Below are 18,664 nucleotides of genomic sequence, written 5' to 3'. Positions count from 1 at the left end.
AAAATAGTATTACGTAACTCACGTTACTCGCAATGCCAACACTACAGTGAGTATACAAAATTGCTGAACAATATGACAAAATTTAAAACCGAACTCATTAGAAATACTAATAAAATAATACTTTAATCAGCTTTTACCCTCATAAAAAGATTACCCCATATTTCTTGTTTTTATTGTGACTTAAAATGTTGACAAGTACAATTCACTGTCTTCTGATTTAAATCTCTACACTTATGGCATTTTCCTCACACACCTGAGTAAAATTGCATAATGTTACGCAATAGACGGTGAAACAAAATAAGCCACTCATAAACGCGTTATTCATCTACTGGTGATGACACAACCTGCCTTATATTGAACTTTATAAATCTGATTAAACTATCTATCCAAACACTAACAGTGAGAGTACATACTTCTTCATTGAATATGTAAATTTCGCGGTGTTTCGCTTTCGAAAAAAATCTATTCGGTTTTAAGCCACGCCCAGAGGGACAGTCTGACACTCCAGCTCAGCTAAAACGGCCCAGATCAAACTTCATACTGCACTGAGGGAGAGAGGCGTATGTGTGTGTGTGTATGTGTGTGAGGAGTCGCGCTGTGTATGAGTGAAACTTCAGACTACTAATGGGGAGTGAACCGAGAACCTGACCAGTCTGTCACTGGTAAGTGAGCTTCATTTCTGTCGCTGCACATTTTTATACATTCTTTCAATGAAATACCAATACACTTGTCTTCACGAGCAGTTTTGGTTTGTTTTGATGTTTAAAATTCAAGTAAAACAGGATATATTATATGGCTTTAAATACTAAAAGTGTGCTAAATAAAGGTTTTTGGCACATTGATTATCGTTTTTGTGATCACAGTTTTACTACAAATATCTTTGTTGAGCAGTTTTGGTTTGGTTTGATGTTTAAAATTCAAGTAAAACATGATATATGGCTTTAAGTATACTAAATATGTGCTAAATAAAGGTTTTTGGCACATTCATAATTGTTTTTGTAACCTCAGTTTTACTAAAAATATCTTTGTTGAGCTGTTTTGGTTTGTTTTGATGATTAACATTCAAGTAAAAGAGGATATGTTATATGGCTTTAAATAGTAAAGGTGTGCTAAATAAAGGTTTTTAGCACACTGATTTTGTAACCACAGTTTTACTTCAGATATCTATGTTTAGTTTGCTTAAATGGTTAGTGTCGCAAAACTCGAGGTTTATTTGTGTTTTCCAAGGATTAATACATTTTTTATATTAGCATTTTTTTAATTTGTAAGTTCTAGTTTTTTAAACTAGCTAATGAAGACAAAATATAATTAAAAAAAAAGATGATTAATGAAATATAGGATCTGAGAAGCTATATGTGAAGAGTTCAGATGCAAAAACCTCTAAATGTCATGTGAAGTTTTCTCCTAAAATGAGCATTTTGCTCAGCCTCCTTTGTTTATGTTGAAGTATTTCACTTTAAAGGCAATGAAAAGAACTTTATTTGTGCATATAAAAGTAAAATTTCTGAGACTACACACAAGAGTCTGAGAAAAATGCTAATTTTAGAAGAAAATATCAAACAGCATTTAGAGGGTTTTTGCATCTTAACTCTTCGTGTGTTATTTTGAAATCTACTTACTGTTTTATTGCCTTTTAAACGTATAATAATGTAAAGCATATATCTATCATTTTAAATGTATATTTACTTGCATCATAGTATTTTGTGAGAGAAATCATCATCACATTATTATTATTATTATTATTATTATTATTATTATTATTATTATTATTATTATTAATGTTTTATTAGAAAAGCTAGTCAAACTAACTAAAAAAATGACAACCTGTAAATAAACATACATTCTATTTGTAAGAAAACTGAATTTTATTTTGTATTTTAAAAGCAAATTGTGTCTGTGCTAAGGCACAAATGCGTATTTTACTGTATTTGTTTTTATTTAGTCTACTTAATTTCTGTCTGTCGCATTATGTTTGTTATCTTCATCTCTGAATCATGGGTTTCCATCTAAATGGCTCTCATGAAAAACAAACTGAAGTACTGTAACTGAAACCCTTTAGTCCCATACAATGCACTTATTTTGTTATCTTTTCCAGTCCTAGTGTGTTTTGTCCAAAGATGGCCAGGCACAACATCTGCTACCATGACCAGCCCATGGCCTTTTTCTACAACAACAGCAACATCACCTCGGACGAATGGGACCGCACGCAGCTCATCCTGGTTCAGTGTGTTGGCTCAATCTGCTGTTGTTTCATCCTGGTAGCCAATGCCATGATCATAGCAGCGGTGGTGACAAACAAGAGGTTTCACTACCCTTTCTACTATCTCCTCGCCAACCTCGCCGCCTCAGACTTTCTCGCCGGAATCGCTTACATCTATCTCATGTTCAACACAGGGAAAATATCTCGTGATCTAACTGTTCAAGGCTACTTTTTTCGTCAGGGTTTGCTGGACGCAAGTCTCTCCGCGTCTCTGACAAACCTCCTGGTGATCGCCCTGGAGCGCTACATCTCCATCATGAACTTTAAGGTTCACAGTAACCTCACCAAACGCAGAGTGACTCTGTTGATTGCCCTAGTATGGGGTATCTCCATATTCATGGGTGCCGTTCCTAGTTTGGGCTGGAACTGTATCTGCAGTCTGGATCTGTGCTCTAAATTGGCCCCCATCTTTAGCCGTAGCTACCTGATCTTCTGGTCTGTGTCCAACCTGGTGCTCTTCCTCATCATGGTGGGCGTCTATTTGAGGATTTACGTCTATGTGATGAAAAAGACTGTTGTCTTGAAGGCGCACACTTCTGGATCTATGAATCGCAAAAGGACGCCAATCAAGCTCATCAAAACTGTGATGACCGTGCTAGGTGAGTTCTACAGATTACTCCCTTAGGTTTTCAATTTGGGGAAAGGGATTGTTCAGCAAGAAGTGAAAGTTGTACCTAAACTAAGTGACACAAAATGCCAAAGTTATTTATTTTTAAAGTAAGTGGCAGATGTATACCTATTTGTGATGATGCACCAATATAGTCATCACCTAATACAATGATCAGAAATGGCCAAAAAATAATAATTATTGTCATAATTTTACAATTATATTACACTTGGGTTTTGATTCTACACTGTAAAAAATATATGATCAATTAAACCTGACAACATATGTTTTTAGGTCGTTGTAACTTATTAAACTAAGTTAATTATGTTTTAACTCAATTTTAAAAGTTACGCAAGCTGTTTTAAGTCAGTTCAACATAATATAAGTTCGATGGACTCATAAGATTAATTGAATCAGCCTAAAAATGTAAAGCAACCAGGATTTTTTTTACAGTGTATGGACACAAACAGTCAAAACATTCACAAAGGAACAAAATACTTGGGGAAAAATTCATATTAATTGAATTTCCAGTTGTGGATTTTGATGCACCAAAATTGTCAACTGAAAATATTCAGCAGTCACACTAGGGCTGCTGAATCAAAATCTTAATTAAATGAACATTTTAACTCTATTTTGATTAATGAATGATTATTTTATTTATTGATTTATTTATTTTTTGTCCTCATGGTTTACTGAACGGTTTTGTACAGTAAATATGCTCACATATTACAAGTGAGAGATTTTTGAATGAAGGGTGCATTACTTGATTTTAAAGTAATGAAAGGAAACACACTATCTACCATCTATGATTATTTATTGAACATTAGGCCTGTCACAATATCTATTTTTTGGTGTACGATACATAGAAACAAAATTTACTGCGATAAACAATATTATTGTCATTTTAAGGCCATTTTGACAGTAAAATAGCATCATAACGCAAGTACACTCTTCCAGTGAGCATAAATTCTAATTGTTGAAATGTTTCATTTCTTAATAGACATTATAACAAGATAATAATTAGGTATTGGAGTCATAATGTGAAAAGCTTCCAATCATTGTCAATGTAGTGCAAAGTAAGGCTCAAAGATGGGTCCATCGTCCTACTTGACCAGAGATCATGGCTCAGAGATGTGGCTGCAAAGTGGCAAAAGTGGTCACATGATAGAGAAAGCAATTGAAAGAATCAAACTGTGAAAATTTGATCAATTATAGGTTTTGAATGTCGATTACTTTTGGATTAAATACCTAGCCCTAAGTCACACACACATACAATTTAAATAATAAATAACTGGACCTCACTGACTTTTATTGTATAGATGGATGGATGGATGAATGGAAGGACCTACTGTAGGGCTGGGCGATAAAATCGGTATTGATGTTTATTGACGGAACACCATTGTCAATATCGATTAAAAAAAAAAAAGATTCAGTATAAAGTTTCGTTATGAATGCTGTAGTTTTATTAAAATGTGGCTGCTGAGCGTGCGCCTTGGAAGCAATGCTAATAAGCTTAGGGTGTAAGATGTCACATGGTGTGCAAGCGGCGCACATGTGACGCACGCGCATTTTCCAGGTACACCTAGATAAAAAACATCTGAACATTTTTGAATGAAGTAGAACTAACCAATCTACTTCACAATTTGTATGGAATATACACATTTCAGTTACAGCAGACTAATTACCTAAAGACTAGACTAATTAAAAAATAATGTAAGATTGTCGCCAGAGTGGCTTTTTGGTTTCTTTTCTTGTGCACCCCAGCTCCCCATTTGAAAGAATTGTTAACATAAGGGGTATTTTAGTCATCCAACTTCACAATTTGTAATGTTCAGTATGTATTTGAATAATGATGGTTAGTTCCTTTACTTGAAAGCTAATATTTGTTAATCATAATTGTGTTGTTGACAGAGTTTGAGGTTTACTGTATCATTATTGTTGACATTTAACAGATGTTGATCTACCTTTACCATTGCACACACTTTGTAACTTTTTATTTATCAAGTTTAAGAGTCTCGTAAACACTTTATTAAGCTGTTTATTTCAATATAAAGAGATCAGATATTTTGTTTAAATATTTTAGTTTTTGACTATTAAAACTATTTGCCTTAGTAATTAAAATAAAGTGGTTAAATAACATGAATCTTCATATTCCTGAATGAATTGTTAAGAAATATTCAATAATTATCGATATCGAGTGATCTGAAACATGATATTGTGATATTTTTTTGCAATATGGCGCAGCCCTAGAAGGACCCCAGTGACTTTAATTGTAGGGATGGACAAACGTACAAATAAATAAATTGGTCACAATGACTTTTGTTGTATAGGGCGTTCAAACATTAACCTAAATATCATTTGTGTTTCATAGAGAGTTTAATTATCCACCAAAATTGTGTTGACCAAAAATATTCTGCCAGAACTGAAAAAATAAAACGAAAACAAACAAAACAATATTTTCATTTTCAGTCACGGACACTATTTGGACACTATTGGCTTTCATTATATGAACAAAGCATTTGTAAGAAACATTTATTAAAACGCTTTTTGGTATCCACAGAGGAACAAAATGCATTGTAGTTCGTCAGCAGGAACTAAAAAAGATGCAATAATAATACAGTTGAAGTCATAATTCAAATTTTTTTTAAATGAATTTTTTTTTATATTTCCCAAATTATGTTTAACAGAGCAATGACATGTTCACAGTATGTCTGAGAATATTTTGCATCTTCTGGAGAATGTTTAATTGCTTTTATTTCGGCTAGAATAAAAGCATTTTTTTATTTTTTAAAAACCATTTTAAGGTCAAAAGTATTAGCCCCTTTAAGCTATATTTTTTCCCATAGTCTGCAGAACACACCATCATTATACAATAACTTGCCTAATTACCCTAACCTGCCTAGTTACCCTAATAAATCTAGTTAAGCCTTTAAATGTCACTTTAAGCTGTATAGAAGTGTCTTGAAAAATATCTAGTACAATATTATTTACTGTCATCATGGCAAACATAAAATAAATCAGTTATTAGAGATGAGTTGTTAAAACTATTATGTTTAGAAATGTGTTAGAAAAAAATCTCTCTGTTAAGTGAAGTTTCATAAACTAATTTCGAGAGGAGCATGTGATATGATTGAGCACGACTGGCCGCTCATCTGTATTCAGTAATAATCCAATCAGAGTGATCCTAGTTTACTATAAATGGATTATTCTCTTCCTACTGCTCTATCTTCGTTTGGAGAATCCCCCCTTCCACCCCATCTCCTCCTTTTCCTCCCTTTTCTTAAGGGGGAGCTCTCGAGACCTACCTGATCTCGGATCTCCTGATATACTTATTGACTGGGCGGGAGCCCTGGTCTGGCTCAAATATCTCCAAGCTCAGGGTTCTCTCCCGGGACAGCATGCCAAACCTGCCTTAAATCCTAAGCATATCTAAGTGGGAACTCTTGAAACAGAAATTGGGGAAAAAATGAACAGAGGGGCCAATAATTCAGAGGGGCTAATAATTCTGAATTCAACTGTACATACACTATTCAACTGTACATACACAACGGCTTATTATAAAAGAACTTTACAAGTATTTTAATTTCTTACCTGTAACAACACATTTAACACATTTTACATTTACTTATTTCCTTTAGGCTAAACAGAAACTTTACTTTCATGGTTAAAAGTGAATTTGGTGCATTATCGCTTGTTCAGATCGACATGATATTGCTGAGTAAATGATTTTGTTTGGGTAAAACCATTTAGTAGAGCGTACTAGATAACTACAGGCGTCCTGACAGAATGGGGAGTGGATTCATTGCACAAACGCAGCACGCTGAACCACCGCATGCATTCCAGACTGTGATATGTATCAGTCAGAATGTATCATCGCTTCTCAGTCACTCAAAGTTCAATGGCAATTACAGGATCTGTTGGTTTATAGTTTTCCCACAAGCCTTCATGTGCTGTCCAAAGTCCACGCCTTTAGTCTGAAAGCATGATAAATTCTCCCAGACTGCTGGATATTTGAATTTAGCACACAACGGAGGCTTGCGGGGTCTCTAAAACATTGCTTGCCAAACTCGTAACCCACCCGAGACTGGGTGATGTGGGACAGGGCGGGTAAATGTTTTCACGGATTTATTACAGACATGGCAAATATTTAGATTGAAAGGATGTGACATCATATCCTGTTAACCTCAGGCAGACAACTAGGACATAGTAGATATGTGTAGATGATGCTTTTTTAGATGTTATGCTTGTTCGAGCAGTTGGAGACGAGAAAGCAAAGAGTTCAGAGTGAGACGCAAGAGTGAACAATGAGACAAAACACGAAACCTCCACCCTCGCATTAGCTGATTGCTATCAGAGGTTCAAAGGTTGGGTTTCTTTCGCCTTTAGATTGTCTTTGTCTTCTTTTATGATTCATACAATCAGACAGATGATTTGTCTGCAAAGAGGCCAATGAAAAATGAAGGGTTTTTAAAATGTGAACACTTCATAAAAATGGTATTTATATACATATAGATTAAAAACAGATTTTTAAACATTTAGAGGAGACTGCATATAGAAACTAAGAGAAAATGACAAGTGGAGAATCTCAAAATGACAACAAATTGAGTCAAACTACTTAAAGGGACAGTTCACCCAAAATTAGATTCACTAGTAACCTACCCTCAAGAGGTTCCAAACCTGTTCAGTACTAAATGAAATATTTAGTATAATATATAGTAGGAAAAGCATATAGTCAATAGTAGAAAAACAAACAGCAATGACTGCCAGTTTCCAACATTTTTCAAAACATTTTCTGCTTTGGAGGATGAATAAATAATGACAAAAAGTTCAGTTTTGGGTGAACTAGTGATGGCCGATAAAATCAGTATAGGTGTTTATTGACCAAACACCATTGTCAATATCGATAAAAACTGTTCTGTATGAAGGCTATTGTTTAATTAAAATGTGGCTGCTCAGCACGCCTTGGAAGCAATGCCAATAAGCTTGGAGTGTACAGTAAGTTTGTCATTTTCAAATAGAGGCTCACGACTTGCACGACGCGCACATGGTGTGCAAGCGGCGCACACGTGACGCATTTTCGTCCGCGACACCCCCTCCCGCTCTTCACTTTCCTCCCCGTGGACCATCGCTATCCCCCCTGCTCATCACCTTCATCTGCTACACACACCCCTACTGCCAAACTCCACAACAACCCCCCCCCCCCCACCCCCACCCCCTTTTTAATTTCACTTTCATCCGAGACACTCCTGCTATACAGTTTCGTCCGCGACCACAATCCCCACACCCCCCACGCTCTACACTTTTACGACACCTTCGGAATGTTTTCATAGGGCCCGTACCAACCAGTGGCACCACTGGAAATAAGATATTTTTGTTTTTGACTGTTACAACTGTTTGCCTTAGTACTGTTGATAAATTAAGGTAAAGTGGTTAAATAAAATCTTATTATTCCTAAATGGATTGTTACAAATATTTTATTATAATTTTTTTTAATAATTATTTTTTTCGGCATTTTCACCTTTAATGGACAGGACAGTAGAGAGTATTGACAGGAAAGCATGGGGAGCAGAGAGAGGGGAAGGGTCGGCATAGGACAGCGAGGCGGGAATTGAACTCGGGACGCCTTGAGCACCGGAGTGCATGTGTTGACGCACTAACCACTGCACCTCTGGCGCTGACATATTTTATTGTAATTAATAATAAATAATTATCGATACCAAACGATATGAAACATGATATCGTGATAATTTATTTTGCAATATCTCCCAGCCCCAGGGTGAACTATGCCTTTAAAATAAGTTTACAAAAGTCCTATTCATAGAAGCATATGCAAGTCACTGTAGTATATCAATAACCCAACCCAAACACACTTATTAGTAAGCAAAGATTTTGTTCTCTTTGACTCACTGGATGGAAATGGTGCTTCATTTGCAAAAGCTTTGTGATTGTTTTTCTTTTCTTTTTTTTCTTTTTTACAGTTTAGCACACAAGTTTAATTTGCATCTTTGGATAGAAACATAACCAAAGTCCTTTTAAGGCAAGTAAGTACGGCAATGATTGGCTGCTGTATTAGAAGACGGGGCTTCATTCGCCATGTTGACCATTACATATTTCCCCATTCAGTACTATACGAGTGATATGTCTTGTGTATTCTATAGTCTTTGTAAATCATGGATCACTTTTAAAAACTTTAAAAAAAATTTCCAAATATTATTGGAAAAAATGGTTATTAAACAGTTATAGAATGTAGTGTAGGGTGGGAATCGTAAATATTACTTAACGTCCATCATAAAAGCTGGTTTGTACCAATGAGTGTTTACAGGGACACCAATACTCCAATTTTAATACGACTAAGACAATACTCTGATTAAGAGTCTACCATGTAAACAGATCTTTGATGACCTTAATCTGACTAAAGTCTTAATCAAACTAAACAGAAATTGGATTAAGACATGTGGAGTATGCCGGTTTTAGTCGCATAATTGCAATACAGACCACCTATAATCAAACTATTAGCTTTTTGTAGTCCTTTTCGCTAATGCATTTAAGCAGTAGAGCACATTTTGGTGCGAGCGGTAAAGGATAACTACGCTGAGAATTCTCCCACCAGTCCTTACTGCATACTCTCATCCAGTACCTCCAAGTTTGTCACGGGGCCATGAATGAAAAGTTAGTGAATGAAATGGCAGACGTGGCCTGTTGCTTGAGAATTTGTATCTACTGTCATTTGTTTGCACACATAGTGAAGGAAATTACTGCAGTTGAACTTGTTCGAAAAGTAAAAAACGAAACCCACAAAATCACATATGGTGCCATGATGAACAAGAACTGTTGGAAACTAGCATTGAATGGTGACGTAATGAATCATAATAATCATATTATTGTCTTATTCAGATTAAGGCAAATAATTAGATCACTGATGTCCATGTAAACGTAGTCAGTGTCAGCATAAATTCAGAAATGATTGCAGAGAATAAAAGCAGATTTGAGAACAGCTTTCAGGAGTATTTTTTGCTGCAGATAGGGCCAGAGTGGAGGAGTCATCTCTTCCCTGCACATCGGGCTTCCTCCAGGCCTGTATAATTATCTTGCACAAGGTCGCTCTTTACACTGCCTGGCATCTGAACCAAACCACCAGCACAAGTGGCCTGTGGCCTTGGAGAGAAAGAGCATGAACCTCATACTCCATGCGTGTCTCTCTTTCAAGCCAATCGCTCACATGTGTGGGAAATCCGTTTTTTTGGCAAGGCGCGATGGCTTTGTTTTCACAAGAGTTCGTTTCTGAAGATGTGGAGAAAACGTGTCTGGGGGATTTGGTATAATGAAGATGCGTGAAGGTTCACAGGCCAGCACTCATCAGTTATTTCTCAAACGAACGGGAGATAAAAGCAGACGCCTATGTGTTCAGAGCCTCGCTACATTCTTTCGTTGCTGTTTTGTGGCGTGTAAAGGTTACATTAATCTGTTACACGACTCCACTTTCAAGAAACTCTTTGTTTAAAAAGAACACGTCAGTGAAACAATACCTCCTCTCTTTTTAGTAAATATTAACTCGCAGTTCATTATTGCAATATGAACTGTTTTCTGTGTAAACACAAAGGTGTTTTAACATCACATGCTACTTTAATGGGAAAACAACCAATTTTCAGTGTGCATAACAAATAATGTGCTGTATTTCCAATGTGCATTTCAAATGGCTAGCAGTTTGTTCAAACGTAATACGCAACAGTGCGACGTGAGACATTGGGTATTTTTACATTTGATTACTTTAATCTGACTAAAGACATAATCGAACAAAACAGAAATCGAATTAAGACGCGTGAAGTATGCCGATTTAGTCACATTACTGAAGTGCAGTAGAGACATGTGAACACCTTAATCAAACTATTACCATCGTGTAGGATTTTAGCCACATTTCTTTTGTGTCTGTTTGACACTATTCTATGCACCTATTGAGTTAGTGAATGCAGAAATGCAGAGATTTTTCTCCCCACACGGCATCAAATTTCATTAAAACAACACTCTTCCAGCAGTTCATACTCTCATCCAGTATCTCGTTTTTCACTGGGGGGCATGCATGCATGAAATGTAGCAATGTTTTCACCATGAGTCGGTTGAAAATTGATTCAAATATGTGACGATTCAAACCGGTTGAAATGTTTAATCCCTCACAATACATGTTTTGAACAGAGGGGGCGCTGTGTATACAGGCGTAATCATACTTTACCTGCAGAAGAACGAATATGATGCACATAAATTGTCAGCATGGTGGAAAACTACTGTCACAGACGTCTATACGCAAAAAAAAAAAACTATTAATAAGCCAAACCACACGAACTGGATAATTTGCAGCTCTGCTTGCTCCGAGTGCTACGGAGATGCATCGCACTGCTCTCTGGTCTAGGAAAGGCTTTCCTCTCCACACCAGCCATCTTAGTACCCAGTGAAAGAGTTTTCTCATCAGCAGGGGACATTTTAACTGTGCAAAGACCTTTGCTTATGCCAGAAAACAGAGATATTCTGATATTTCTTTTTAAAATTGTAAAATCCCACACTGTAAAAATGATTGTGATTTGAACGGTAAAAAACTGTAAAAATGCAACAGTAAAAATCTGTAACTTGGTTAGTAGTATGTTTCCTTAATTTATACGGCGAATAACCGTAAATTGACTTTCTCAGAATTCCCTGCATGGCACATCACTTTTTATGCTTTTTGTTGACATTATTATGGATCTTTTTAGTTGTTTCCCCATTAGTTATGTACATTAGAGATTTATGTTACATCTAATGTTGCTAAACAATGTTTATTTCCTAACTTTAATTTTATGTGTTACCATACTAGTGTTTAGTAGCTGTGTGAATGACATTAAGCATCTTCTATACACTGATCCACTGTTCTACTTGTGGGTAAAGTTGATTGTGATGAGCATTGGTTCATTATGTAACTTACTCATCACCACGACCAGCATATGGCTGTGTTAACCTATCTAACTGTGTAACAAAAGATGTGTAGATGTTAGTAATTCAAAATACAGACATATTACAGCTGTAAATTATTGAAATACAGCAGTTTACTGTAAAATGAAAAAATAACTTTTACAGTTTGTACCGTATTTTTAACGGTAAAATACTGGCAACCACAGCTGTTTTTTACTGTAAATTTTACGGATTTTTTTACAGTGCAGCACAGTCACAGTTTTAGTTTGTTTTTATTAATGAGTCTTCTTTAGTTTCTATTATAAATTTTTTTTTATTTGTTTTTAAAATAGTACGGCAGAAAATATATTATTTTGCAAAAATGTGCAGCATTTAAGAAAAAAGGAGAGGGCTCTTCACTTTAAATTGGTTTTAAATAATTTTGTTAAACAATTGTGACTAAATCGTGAGATTAGTATCGCGAATCGTATTGAATCGTGAGTCAGGTGAATCGTTACATCCCTAATGAAATGTTCCTGAATGAAAGTTAAAATGCCAAACTGCAGTTAAAGTCGACAAATTAAAAATGAAACACCCGAAATTACATGACACTCTGTAGGAAATGTGGATATTGTGGTGATGCATTGATGTTGATCGAATTATGTGCTATAACATGTAATACAGGATCATGAAAGAAACATTCAAGAAGCAATTCATGCAAACACCTTAATCATGTTATTGTCGTAATTAGATTAAGGCAAATAAGTCGATTACTGATGTCCATATAAACGTAGTTGTTATGAAGCGGACAGGAGACAGAGGTAAGGAAACGTTAGGGTGTTTATTAAATGACAACAAGGAGCACATGAAGGATAGCCAGGAGGATCAGGAATGATGTTGGGGTCTTTTCCTCCGTGGCTGGGTAACAGGAATACACGAGGATGGACAGCACACACCAGATACAGCTGACAGAGGATGACACAGACTTGGAAGGACTGGAAGACAGGACGATTCGGGTGGACCAGGAAGACTAGGAGGAATACAAAGAGAACAGGTAAGTAAAGCGTTTGTTTTAGCTGAGGATGACTACGCTGAGTGGTCGCTCAGTTGTCCGCTTTCGTCGAGACGAGCCCGGACAATGAGCGACTGGAGTGCTGTGCTTTTATCTGGTGCTCGTGAATGTGATGCAGCTGTGTGCTCATTAGAAGTCAGGTGATGGTGATCTTCGTGAGTGGGGATCGTGAGAGCCTGACCAATCCGTGACAGTACCCCCCTCCCCAGGGCCCGCTCCTGAGGGCCGACACCTCCGACGCCGTGGTGGTCTCCCTCTGCCTCTAGGCGCTGGGAACTCAGGGTGGCTCTCATGAAACTCCACCATGAGACTAGGATCGAGAATATCAGCTCTGGGAACCCATGTCCTTTCTTCGGGGCCGTACCCTTCCCAGTCCACCAGGTACTCCAACTGGCCACCACGACGTCGGGATCGCAAGATCTCCTTCACTGCGTAGACGGCTCCTTCTTCTAGGAGCAGTGGAGGAGGGGGTTCCTCTTCGTGGTCAGGCTCTGTGGAGGGAAGAACAGGATCGTGATAGGGTTTCAGGAGTGATACGTGGAATGTAGGGTGAATACGGTAGTGAGAGGGTAATTGTAGTTTGTAGGTGACGGGGTTAACCTGTTCCACGATGGTGAAGGGACCAACAAATCGGGGACTTAATTTGCGAGAGGGCAGTCGCATGCGTATGTCCCGGGTGGATAGCCACACCTTTTGTCCGGGTGTGTATCTGGGTTCTTCAGACCTTCTTCTATCGGCGGTTACCTTGCTTCGACGGACTGCCCTCTGCAGATGTTGATGAGCCTCGTCCCAGACTCTCTCGCTCTCCCGGAACCAGTGATCCACTGCGGGGACATCAGATGGTTCGCCATCCCAGGGAAAGAGCGGTGGTTGGAAGCCCAGGACGCACTGGAATGGCGTGAGTCCGGTGGAGGGTTGCCGCAGTGAATTTTGGGCATATTCTGCCCAGCCCAAATACTGGCTCCAGGAGCTCTGGTGACCACTGCAGAAGGTCCTCAGGAACCGTCCCACCTCCTGAATCTTCCTCTCTGTCTGCCCGTTGGTTTGGGGATGATATCCAGAAGAGAGGCTGACGGCCACACCTAGGAGCTTGAAGAAGGCTTTCCATAGACGTGAGATGAACTGTGGACCTCTGTCCGACACAATATCTTCTGGAATACCAAATGACCTGAAGACTTGATTAAAGATATTGTCGGCTGTTTCAAAGGCTGTGGGAAGACCTTTCAGAGGGATTAGTTTGACAAACTTTGAGAATCTATCTACGATGACTAGAATACAGGTATTACCTTCTGACGAGGGGAGGTCAGTGATAAAGTCCACTCCTAGGTGTGACCAGGGACGGTTCGGAATCGGCAAGGGATGGAGCTTTCCAGCGGGTAGATGACGTGGGCTCTTGGATTGGGCACAGTCCTTACAGCCCTGAACATATTGCCTCACATCCCTTGCCATGTTTGGCCACCAGAATCGTTGGGATACTAGCGAGAGAGTATTGTTGATCCCTGGATGTCCAGTGCCTAGCGAGGTATGTAAGGAGTGGATCAGATCTACCCGGTGTTCAGGTGGTATGAACTGCCGATGAGGAGGGCATCCCGGCGGAGCAGGGGCTTCCGGAGTGGCAACGACTGGAGGAGCGTTCCAGGTGATCGGACAAATGGAGATGTGTTCGGGAAGAATCTTCGTTGGGAGTTCTTCATGATCGTGATGCTCGTGTAAACGAGAGAGAGCGTCTGCTCTTAGATTCTTGGGTCCTGGACGATAGGAAATGGAGAAATCAAAACGTGAGAAGAAAAGTGACCATCTGGCTTGACGTGGACATAGTCTCTTGGCCTCTTTGATATATTGGAGGTTTTTGTGATCTGTGATCACCTGGAACGGATGTTTGGCTCCCTCCAACCAGTGACGCCACTCCTCCAAGGCTAGCTTGATTGCTAGAAGCTCCCTGTCTCCTATGCTGTAATTCTGCTCCGCCGGGCTCAACTTCCGAGAGAAATAGGCACAGGGATGCAGTCGGGGCGGTGTATCATGATGTTGGGATAATACTGCCCCGACGCCGGTGGTGGATGCGTCCACTTCCACCACGAAAGGAAGATTTGGGTCAGGATGAGTCAGGAGTGGGGCCCTTGTGAACTCCTTCTTAAGAAGGCGGAAGGCTGCGGCTGCTTCTTTGGTCCACTCCAGTCCTTTGGGTTTACCCTTGAGGAGATTAGTGAGAGGTGATGTAATCCTGCTGTAGTCCTTGATAAACCGTCTATAAAAGTTAGCAAACCCAAGAAACCTCTGGAGCTCCTTAATGGAAGTGGGTTCTGACCAGGATAGAACAGCCTCAATTTTCTTCCCATCCATACGTATACCGGTTTGGTCAATGATGTATCCCAAGAAATGAATCGACTTCTGGTGGAATGAGCATTTCTCCGCTTTGAGGTAGAGGTGATGTTCTCTCAATGTGTGTAGGACCTCCGCAACGTGTTGGCGATGTTCGGCCTCACTCCGGGAGTAAATGAGGATGTCATCTATGTACACTATTACAAAGTGGTGAAGAAACTCCCGGAGGACTTCATGAATGAAGTTTTGGAATACGGAGGGGGCGTTGACCAGACCGTAAGGCATGACCTCATATTCATAGTGGCCAGTAGGGGTCACGAATGCTGTCTTCCATTGGTCCCCCTCACGTATTCTTATCAGATTATACGCGCTGCGGAGGTCCAATTTAGTGAAGACTTTAGCTTCTCGGAGCTGTTCCAAAGCGGCTGGTACCAGAGGAAGGGGATATCGGTATTTTACTGTACCGTTATTTAGGACCCTGTAGTCGATGCATGGACGCAGCCCTCCGTCCTTCTTGGCCACAAAGAAGAAGCTTGAGGCGGCTGGTGATTTTGAGTGACGTATGTACCCCTGACTCAGAGCCTCCCTTATGTAATCTTCCATTGCCTGATTCTCTGGAAGCGAGAGCGGGTAGATCCTACCTCTTGGCAACTGGGCATCTGGAACTAGGTCGATCGCGCAGTCCCATGGCCGATGCGGCGGTAGCTGGGAAGCTCTCTTGGGGCAGAAGACATCATGAAAGGAGCTGTACTCCTTAGGAATGTGGATAGACTGCTTCTCAGGAGGACTCTCGACCGATGTTGTAAACAAAGAAATGGGGTTCCGACCTTGAAGAGGGAGATTTGGAAAACAGGTAGGTGTACATCCAGATCCCCATTTCTTTATCTCTCCTGTGCCCCAAGAGATGATGGGATCGTGCTTCACCAGCCACGGGCGCCCTAGAATGATGTCCATATTTGCACCCTCCAGAACCAGAAATTGAATCCTCTCTTGATGTAACAACCCCACTTGAAGAAGGATGTCTTCGCATTGTCGATGGATACGGGTCGAAGATCGAGTGCACTGGGTTATCGGTTGTATCTGGTATATATGCGAGGACGCCTCAGTACGTAGGTGGAGTTGACGACAGAGGGATTGGGAGATGAAGTTCCCTGCTGACCCGGAGTCGATGAGGGCTGTGACAAGGAGAGAAATAGAGGCAGTAGTTATTTGTACGGTGGTAGTAAGTGGTTTACATTGTTCAATATTCGTACTGAATACACTCACTGAAGTCCGAATGGGACGAAGGGGACACTCCATACGGGTGTGTCCACTGACACCGCAGTATAGACACAGACCCCGGGTCAGCCTCCTCTGTCGTTCCGCTGATGTCAGTCTTCCAGACTCTATTATCATGGGTTCTGGTTCTGGAGAGGCTGTTGACTCAGGCGATTGGAGGAGTGCAGACGAGGGGGTGATGGTGTCCTGTTGATAGGAACGGAGACGATCGGAACATCGGAGAGAATGTTGGATGAATCTCTCCAGACCCATAGTATCATCTAATGTGGCCAGCTGGATTCGGAGAGTGGGTTCCAAGCCGAGCCGGTACGTGGTCAACAACGATCTCTCATTCCATCCACTTGCAGCTGCTAGAGTGCGAAACCGGAGAGCATATTCCTGTGTAGATAGAGTACCTTGCTTTAGATGATACAGCTGCTCTCCAGCGGCTACTTCCCCATCAGAACGTCCAAACACCTCTTTGAAATACTCCGTGAAGGTAGTGATGGAATTCATGACCGGCCCGGCTTGGTTCCAGATCGTCTCAGCCCATTTAAGTGCAGGCCCAGAGAGTAGTGATACGATGTAGGCGATCTTTGACTTATCTGTGGGATATAGAGAAGGTTGCATTTCGAATATGAGGGAACATTGTAACAGAAAACCATTGCACTCCCCCGCTCCGCCTGAGTAGGGCGCTGGTCGGGCCATGGGACTGGAAGGAAGGGCCGAAGAAGAAACTGTGGAGGCGGAAGTGCTCGGTGCTGGTGGTGCGTTGGAAAGTGGAGCTGGTGGCTGTAGAATCCGCTTCAACTGGTCCACCAGCTCTTGAAAGTGATCGGGGGTGCTCATGTTGTCGTCGTTAGTGGTCCGGGCTTCTGTTATGAAGCGGACAGGAGACAGAGGTAAGGAAACGTTAGGGTGTTTATTAAATGACAACAAGGAGCACATGAAGGATAGCCAGGAGGATCAGGAATGATGTTGGGGTCTTTTCCTCCGTGGCTGGGTAACAGGAATACACGAGGATGGACAGCACACACCAGATACAGCTGACAGAGGATGACACAGACTTGGAAGGACTGGAAGACAGGACGATTCGGGTGGACCAGGAAGACTAGGAGGAATACAAAGAGAACAGGTAAGTAAAGCGTTTGTTTTAGCTGAGGATGACTACGCTGAGTGGTCGCTCAGTTGTCCGCTTTCGTCGAGACGAGCCCGGACAATGAGCGACTGGAGTGCTGTGCTTTTATCTGGTGCTCGTGAATGTGATGCAGCTGTGTGCTCATTAGAAGTCAGGTGATGGTGATCTTCGTGAGTGGGGATCGTGAGAGCCTGACCAATCCGTGACAGTAGTCAATGTTGTCTTAATATTTTTGATATTTTGATGTACAGTTATTGTCAGTTGTAGGGCTGGGTGATATGGCTAAAATTCCCTAAAGTTTCACATATTCCCATTTTTCGATTTTTCATTTATTTTCTTTTTCATGTGTAACTCGTCAATCTCTTTATTACGACAACATGGCTGAACATTCTCTTTATTATTAGCTTGACAATAGTAGTGGGCATGCTAAACATAAACCGGGTTCAAATGTTACTTTTTTACTTGGCACTGTTGCTCCAAACCTTAAACATTTTGAAGAACCCACCAAAAAATGGACGAGCACCACTACTACAATTTGTATTTAAATGGATTTATTAGATTTGAAAACAACACCAATTAGTACTAACAAAAACCATCAACAACATTCTAGCTAATGTTGAAATGGCATGTTGTTATCATTCATTCATTTATTTTCCTTTGGCTTAGTCCCGTTAATAATCAGAGGTCACCACAGTGGAATGAACCGCCAATTATTCCAGCATATGTTTTACCTAGCGGATGCCCTTCCAGCCGCAACCCAGTACTGGAAAAACACTCAAACACACACACATTCACACACACTCATACGCTATGGCCAATTTTGTTTACTCAGTTCACCTATAGCACATATAGAACACAAGGAGAACATGCAAACTCCACACAGAAATGCCAACTGACCCAGCTGGAATTCGAACCTTGCCGTCAGGCAACAGTGCTAACCACGTGTTGTTATTAGCGCAATAAATCCTAAATGAATGTCCAATAATAGATGAGGATGATAATAAAATAAAGTAATAATGTAAATAAACAATTGAACGTTCTGCCCATCATTCTGCCTTGAGTGTGCTGCCACAAAAATAAAAAAAAAACTTT

General features: G+C 40.1%; 1 protein-coding gene across 2 annotated transcripts in view; it reads left to right on the top strand.

Moving 5' to 3' along the window:
- The first annotated feature begins 522 nt into the window (after positions 1-522).
- The window catches only part of lpar3 (lysophosphatidic acid receptor 3), a 30,509-nt gene continuing 12,367 nt past the window's right edge, over positions 523-18,664 (top strand). The window contains exons 1-2 of one of the 2 annotated variants that reach the window (XM_056447818.1): positions 523-662; positions 2,096-2,859. In XM_056447818.1, the coding sequence (XP_056303793.1) occupies positions 2,118-2,859 (742 nt within the window). In that variant the 5' untranslated portion in view covers positions 523-662; positions 2,096-2,117. The remainder of the gene's footprint in view (positions 663-2,095; positions 2,860-18,664) is intronic. The other variant, XM_056447817.1, reaches the window with a different exon arrangement.

The sequence above is a fragment of the Danio aesculapii genome, chromosome 22 (assembly GCF_903798145.1).
Source record: "Danio aesculapii chromosome 22, fDanAes4.1, whole genome shotgun sequence".
Taxonomy (NCBI): Eukaryota; Metazoa; Chordata; class Actinopteri; order Cypriniformes; family Danionidae; genus Danio; species Danio aesculapii.
This window is presented reverse-complemented; position numbering and strand designations above follow the sequence as displayed.